The sequence below is a fragment of the Heterodontus francisci genome, chromosome 7 (assembly GCF_036365525.1).
Source record: "Heterodontus francisci isolate sHetFra1 chromosome 7, sHetFra1.hap1, whole genome shotgun sequence".
Lineage (NCBI taxonomy): Eukaryota > Metazoa > Chordata > Chondrichthyes > Heterodontiformes > Heterodontidae > Heterodontus > Heterodontus francisci.
This window is the reverse complement of record NC_090377.1, coordinates 103,586,780-103,594,814: the sequence shown is the minus strand read 5'-3', so window position 1 is coordinate 103,594,814 and position 8,035 is coordinate 103,586,780. Positions and strand designations below refer to the sequence as shown.

At 42.5% G+C, this 8,035-nt stretch overlaps 1 protein-coding gene across 2 annotated transcripts; it reads left to right on the top strand.

The window, feature by feature from the left end:
- The first annotated feature begins 5,531 nt into the window (after positions 1-5,531).
- On the top strand, positions 5,532-7,715 carry LOC137372206 (gamma-crystallin S-1). 2 transcript variants are annotated; one of them, XM_068035822.1, is made up of 3 exons: positions 5,532-5,540; positions 5,626-5,868; positions 7,440-7,715. In XM_068035822.1, exons 1-3 carry the CDS (start codon positions 5,532-5,534, stop codon positions 7,713-7,715), a joined length of 528 nt encoding a protein of 175 aa, XP_067891923.1. The 2 variants fall into 2 exon arrangements, with proteins under 2 accessions (XP_067891923.1, XP_067891924.1); XM_068035823.1 differs by having other exon boundaries at positions 5,626-5,872; positions 7,447-7,715.
- Positions 7,716-8,035: the final 320 nt, after the last annotated feature.

The window sequence follows — 8,035 nt, the reverse complement described above, 5'->3', positions numbered from 1 at the left end:
AGGTGCCATGCTCTGAGCAGCAGACAAGGGTGAGTTCTTTTATACTTTCATGCATTAATGTCATGTCATTCATCCCTGTCCAACCTCACTGTCCTTGGCATTGCACTGGCACACATGTGTCACTCTATGTGGGTACACCCAGGTTCAATGGGGCCATGATACAAAGTGCCACTTACTTTTGCTGTGCGAAGAAGATCGTTCATCCTCTTCCGGCATTGGACCCTTTCACATCGGATGGCCCTACGGCTACTTACCTCCTCTGCCAGCTCCAGCCAGGCTGCCTTGGTCAGGTGGGAGGGCCTCTTCCTTTCATCACTGGGGAAAAGGACCTCTGCCTTGCCCGCACAGTCTGGAGGACAGTGAGCAGGGAGGCATCACTGAACCGTTGGGCCACTCTGGAGCGGCCCTCTGCCATCTTCAGTTTTTTCTCTGGTCCTTTCAATGCAAAGGCTATTCCACAGTGTAACTGCTCTAACCTCTGGCTGAAAGGTTTTTTTTTCTCATGTGTTAAACTAATGCAGGACTAGTGAGGATATCTGTGCTGTTGCACTAGTTTTTTAAATCTATGACAGATAGACGCATATATAGATGTTCACGTACATTTTGCTTCTGCACCAGTTGATCATAATTACTGATGTGATATTTAAGGTTTGCAATGCAGCTACATGAGAAACATATTTTCCTGCTTCTTTGAGAAATACTTTTAATTCCAGTCAGCTGTTTTTTCACATAACGGTTACATAAATAATGAATACAGATTCTAATGAGAGGGAGGGACTGAAGGAAATCAGTATTAGTTAAAAAATAGTGGTAGGGAAATTAATGGGGTTAAAAGCTAACAAATCCCCATGGCCTGATAATCTACATCCCAGAGTACTAAAGGAAATGGCACTGGAAATAGTGGATGCATTGGTGATCATCTTCCAAAATTCTATAGACTCTGGAACAGTTCCTACAGATTGGAGGGTGGCAAATGTAACCCCACTATTTAAAAAAGGAGGGAGAGAAAAAACAGGGAACTACAGACCAGTTAGCCTTACATCAGTAGTGGGGAAAATGCTAGAGTCTATTATAAAGGATGTGATAACAGAACACCTGGAAAGCATTAAAGGAATTGGGCAAAGTCAGCATGGGTTTACGAAAGGGAAATCATGCTTAAAAAATATACTGGAGTTTTTTGAGGATGTAACTAGTAGAATAGATAAGGGAGAACCAGTGGATGTGGTGTATTTGGATTTTCTAAAAGCTTTTGATAAGGTCCCACATAAGAGGTTAGTGAGCAAAATTAAAGCACATGGGATTGGGGATAATATACATGGATTGAGAACTGGTTGATAGACAGGAAACAAAGAGTAGGAATAAACGGGTCTTTTTCTGGGTGGCAGGCAGTGACTAGTGGGGTACCGCAGAAATCAGTGCTTGGTCCCCAGCTATTCACAATATACATTAATGACTTGGGTGAGGGCACGAAATGTAACATTTCCAAGTTTGCAGATGACACAAAGCTGGGGGGGGGGGGGGGGTGTAAAGTGAGCTGTGAGGAGGATGCAAAGAGGCTCCAATGTGATTTGGACAAATTGGGTGAGTGGGAAAATGCATGGCAGATACAGTATAATGTGGATAAATGTGAGGTTATTCACTTTGGTTGTAAAAACGGAAAGGCAGATTATTATCTGAATGGTGATAAACTGGGAAAGGGGGAAGAGCAAAAAGACCTGGGTGTCCTTGTACACCAGTCGCTGAAAGCAAGCATTCAGGTGCAGCAAGCAGTTATGAAGGCGAATGATATGTTGGCCTTCATTGCAAGAGGATTTGAGTACACGAGCAAGGATGTCTTACTGCAGTTATACAGGGCCTTGGTGAGACCACATCTGGAGTATTGTGTGCAGTTTTGGTCTCCTTATCTGAGGAAGGATGTTCTTGTCATGGAGGGAGTATAAAGAAGATTTACTAGGCTGATTCCTGGGATGGCGTACAAAGAGAGATTGGGTTGACTAGGCCTATATTCACTAGCATTTATAAGAATGAGAGGGGATCTCATAGAAACCTATAAAATTCTCACAGCACTAGACAGGCTAGATGCAGGGAGGATGTTCCTAATGGCTGGGGAGTCCAGAACCAGGGGTCACAGTCTCCGGATACGGGGTATGCCATTTAGAACGGAGATGAGAAGAAATTTCTTCACTCAGAGGGTGGTGAACCTGTGGAATTCTCTACCGCAGAAGGCAGTGGAGGCCAAATCATTAAATGTATTCAAGAAGGAGATAGATATATTTCTTAATGCCAAAGGGATCAAGGGATATGGGGAAAAGTGGGAAAGGGTACTGAATTAGACAATCAGCCATGGTCTTTTTTGAATGATGGAGCAGGCCCGAAGGGCCAAATGGCCTACTCCTGCTCCTATTTTCTATGTTTCTATTAGTCTGCGGTTTTTCACGTTCACTAAATTAAAAGCCCATAGTATGTAGATATTATTAAATGATGCTTTTATTTCTGAGACAGTATTCAATCATTCAATCTCACTTTCACGTATGTGCAAAATTAAGCCTACAAGAACAAATGTTACACTTGAGTGGAAGAAGAGGATCTCAACTGCACAGGGCACTGAGACAAAGCAGAGTATGTGGCAGAAAAACAGAAAGTGCTGGAAATACTCACCAGGTCTGGCAGCATCTGTGGACGGAGAAGCAGTGTTAACGTTTCAGGTCTGTGACCTTGGTCAGAGATGGAGATCCCGAAGGCACGGGAGTCACGGCAACCAACCACAATATTGGAGCAGGACGGCCGGTGGAAGCAGGTAAGTCATTAATTCATTACTTTGCATTAATTAACATATTTAAATTCTGCTCCCATCGGCAAGTGGCGGGGGGCCCCCCACGAGGCCTCACTGCTGTCAGCAATATGGGGCCGGGCCTGCCCGCCGTCGAGGCCTGTGGCGGGCCTCTCCCGGAGATATTTTCCAGGCCCCCCCCCGCCACGACCCCCAACGTGGGTGGGTCAGTAAAATTCAGCCCATTATGTTCCAATTTTTAAGTTTCTGAACTCAAGGATACATTATATATATATGGTCTGTAGAATCGAGTGCATATTTTCTGCAAAAGTAAAGCCTTCTTACCATCATGTCTTACAACTAAACTTTTAGAATTACTAAAAAGGTCCTTTGTGTCAGACAGAGACCCAATTCAAACAGTTTTACCGGCAGCAAGGTATTGGAAGCTCCAAAATTCTTCTTCCCAAATTCAGCACGTTAGGACTCTTGCAGTTTCAATATGATCAGATAGGTTCCATGACCATGGAAGCAAAACCACTGTTATTTTGCAGACCGTAACTCATTCCAAACATGTAAAGACAGCTGATAGTAGTATAGATGGACTTCACTATCATCGAAAATAATTCACTGCAGCTCTAATTGCAGGAGACATAAACATAAGGTCCAACCATTAAAAAGTTGTGTAGTCCCCTCAAACTTCTGTTAAAATCTTTAGGATTAATCTTTGGGAAACCTGTCGCGTTTTATTCTCAACTTCAATGTGAGATGCTAGCATTTTCCTTCGGATTCTTAGCATTTAATTGTGGAAATATATACAATATAGTCAGTCTACTGGGGAGGATCACCTGGTGTAAGTAACAAGTAATGATGTTGCCTGAAACAAACAAAAGTTTCAGTTCCCCAGCACAAGTACAAGAAAAAAAGTTAATATTTTATTCGGATTCTCTGCAACTCTTTTTGGTGCTTATACATACCAACAATAAGCTGCATTTATATAGTACCTTTAACATAGTAACATTCCAAGGTGCTTCACAGGAATGCTATCAAACAGAATTTGACATCAAGCCATATAAATGATATTGGGACTGATGACCAAAAGCTGGGTAAGAGATAGCTTTTACAGAGTGTCTTAAAGGAGGAGAGGGAGGTAGAGAGGTGGAACGGTTTTAGGAGGGAATGCCAGAGCTTATGGCCTAAGCAGCTGAAGGCCCAGCTCCCAATGGTGGAGTGATTAAAATCGAGTATGCAGAAGCAGTCAAAATGAGAGGATTCAGAGATCTCGGATATTTCCAGGCTGCAGAGATGATAGAGATAACAGTTAATAGTATATTAATTGGGTGCTTATTCAGGTGGTGGGCTATAACTGGGGATTCACCTGTGCTCATATTTATTGGAGCAGGCTGCAGCTGTGGTTGTTGGTTTGCAGATGCACCATATACAATGTGGGTCTGGCTATCTGCGTGGTAACACATTGAGGGGTGGGGGGGGGGGGGGGGAGGTGTGGCGGGAGCGGTGTGCAAAGACATGGAGAGATTTAAAAAGGGTGAGAATTTTAAAATCATGCCATTGCTGGACCAGGAGCCAATGCGGGTCATTGAGCACGAGTGATGGATGGATGGGACTTGGTGTGAGTTAGGGAATGGGAGGAAGGGGTTTAGATGAGTTGATGTTTACGAAGGGTGGGAGGTGGGAAGCAGCCAGGAGTGCATTGGAATCATCAAGCAGTGTGAAAAACCAAAGGCATTGGAAGGGTCGAGAGAGGTGATGGTGAATTACGACATAATAGCGGCCAACACCCCCAGCTTATACACACTACTGAGTCAGCGGCGCTTGAGATGGCTTGGCCATGTGAGCCGCATGGAAGATGGCAGGATCCCCAAAGACACATTGTACAGTGAGCTCGCCACTGGTATCAGACCCACCGGCTGTCCATGTCTCCGCTATAAAGACGTCTGCAAACGCGACATGAAATCGTGTGACATTGATCACAAGTCGTGGGAGTCAGTTGCCAGCATTCGCCAGAGCTGGCGGGCAGCCATAAAGACAGGGCTAAATTGTGGCGAGTCGAAGAGACTTAGTAGTTGGCAGGAAAAAAGACAGAGGCGCAAGGGGAGAGTCAACTGTGCAACAGCCCCGACAAACAAATTTTTCTGCAGCACCTGTGGAAGAGCCTGTCACTCCAGAATTGGCCTTTATAGCCACTCCAGGCGCAGCTTCACAAACCACTGACCACCTCCAGGTGCATATCCATTGTCTCTCGAGATAAGGAGGCCCAAATGGAAAAAGAAAGGAGTCTGCTGATTATGCAACCCTAAAACATCAAAATAGTTGTGTCAATATAAAGCTTAGTCAAAGTGACAAGTATTCACCTACTCCATACTTGTATTCAAAATAACTAATAAACAAAACAATAATATCCAGGTTACGACAGCTCAGCGGAGTTCACAGTTCAATGTTTTTTGTATATTCTACTTTGGGAATAGCTCTGGCCTCTCATCCTTTGTTTCTTTTTTCCTACAGGACAATCAAAATGACATGAAAGCAGAACAGAAAGAACAATAGGAATCTACTGCTTTGAATAAAGGTGTTTCACTGAAATATCTGTGACACATTTTAATTCTTGTTTTTTGCTGATGTGTGCTTGGGATTGATGAAATAACAAAGGTAGTCTCTGCAATGGCCTCTCAGTCAAACATATAAATACTGAGCATCCGGAGCAATCATACATCCAGGCTTTTGCTTTTCCAACTGAGAACTCAAAATGGGAAAGGTAAGGTTACCTCTCATATTTTTCACATTTTATTCACAATTCTTAGGAAAATAAAAATATTTCATCAAATTTGCTTTCCCTCCAGATTATCTTTTACGAGGACAGGAACTTCCAGGGTCGGCACTATGAGTGCAGTAGTGACTGTGCTGACCTGTCCCCTTACTTCAGCCGCTGTAACTCCATCCGTGTTGACAGTGACTGGTGGGTGCTGTATGAGAAACCCAATTACATGGGATACCAGTATGTTCTGAGCAGGGGAGAATATCCTGACTACCAGCGCTGGATGGGATTCAATGACTGTGTCAGGTCATGTCGCAGCTACCCATATGTGAGTAATGAATTCACGGTCCTTATAGGCATAAATGAACTTGTTCACTGATTTACATTTGTAATGAATGGCCTGTTTATCTATTATTTATTTAATAAATCAAAAATTCCAAAAGTTTGTCTTTTAATGGATATCCTTAAAATTAATTCAAAGTTTAATTTGAAATCTAAGTTATAAGCAGCAAATCTTGGCTTACCCGCTAACATTCGGGAATTTCCTCCTGATTGATCGCTATAACTTTGATGAAAAACGGTGGAAACGCTGGATACACCGGTCGGTGTGCGGCCTGGGGGCGATATTTCTGCCAATCTTCCACAGAAGATACGGCAGCCAATCAGGACAATCTCTGAGCAAATTGTCATTGAAATATGTCTTAGGAAAAGAATGAATGAACTATTACCTCTGCACTCATAATAAAGAAAGGTGAGAGAAATCTGACTTGAATCGGTTCAGACCACAAACATATTCAGAGATATAGCTGGCGCTACTGAATGAGTGACTCACCAGGAAACAGAGAATGGAAGACGTGCCCCGACTTTCTTCCATTCATCTCCCAGGTGATGGATCCAGGACTGGTTAAACCAACTATCTTGAAATAGCCTCAGAGCAAACAACAGAAGAAAATGCAAACTGATTCGTATTGCGACTTGGGTTTCAAAGTTGGAATTTTGTCTACAAAACCAAACTATGATAAGCAATCATCTTCCATATCCAGTGGCACATGAGGTAACCCATGTCTTCCACTGCTGTTACATCCAGCAGATGACACTTTGGATTGTTTCTGTAATGCAGACACCTTTTATGTAGCTGTATCATTAGCCTGACCCAGACTGGGAGGCACTGGCTAGGGGGTTTGACACTTCATGACAGAGGAATAGATAGGGTAGTTAGAGATAAAATATTTCTGCTGGTTGGGAGCATAGTGTAAAATTAAAGCTGGATCTTTCAGGAGTAAAACTAGGAAACATTTTGACAAGAGTGGTAGAGGTTAGGACCCTCTTCCACAAATGGCAATTGATGCTAGATCAGTCGTTAGTTTAGTTAAACAAAGGTATTACAGGATATGGGTGAAGGCAAGTATATGGAGTTATGTCACAAATCACCCATGAACTCATTGAATGGCAGACCAGGCTCGAGGAGCTAAATGGCCCATTCCCGTTCATATGTAAATATGTTCCCATCAAATGCAACTACCCCACTGAATGCCAAATCAGTATTCAGAGACTGAATTCTCGTTTCCATTCACCAGGTCTGTCTGGAGTGGGACTTCAATCCAAAACTTTCCAGCTCATAGATTTTAACAGTTAATAACATTTATTGAATGTTTGACAATATTAATAAAATGGTAAAATTGTGATTGCTGAATATCTGATAACCAAACAGAAAATGCTGGATATACACAATAGTCAACATCTGGAAACAGAAAAGGCAGGTTAATGTTTTGTGTGGAGAATTTTCATCAAAATTGTCAATGGATTCCCTGATAATATTACGTGCATAACAAAACCCCTTTGCAATAATTTTATTGAGCTTTGTATAAACATATTTATACCTGCATACTTCTATTACAGTACCGAGGTGGAAACTACAGAATGAGGATTTATGAGAGACCTGACTTTGGAGGACAGATGATGGAATTCATGGATGACTGTCCATCTGTCTATGATCGTTTCCGTTACCGTGACATTCACTCTTGCCATGTGATGGACGGTTACTGGATCTTCTATGAACATCCCAACTACAGAGGCCGACAGTACTTCATGAGACCCGGTGAATACAGGAGATACAGTGACTGGGGCAGCTACAATTCAACTGTCGGATCTTTCAGACGTATGAGGGATTTCTAATTCCTTGTTGAAAATTAGATGTCATGCTGAAATATTCCTAAACATAATAAATATGCTATCATAAGAACTGATTTCCTTTTTTGTTGATTGCATTTCTGTGCCTCTGCTGCTACAAACATTTATGATTTTGAGATGACAATAATTATTTATTTATTGATACAGCATTGAAACAGGCCCTTCAGCCCACCGAGTCTGTGCCGACCATCAACCACCCATTTATACTAACCCTGCACTAATCCCATATTCCTACCACATCCCCACCTATACTAGGGGCAATTTATAATGGCCAATTTACCTATCAACCTGCAAGTCTTTGGCTG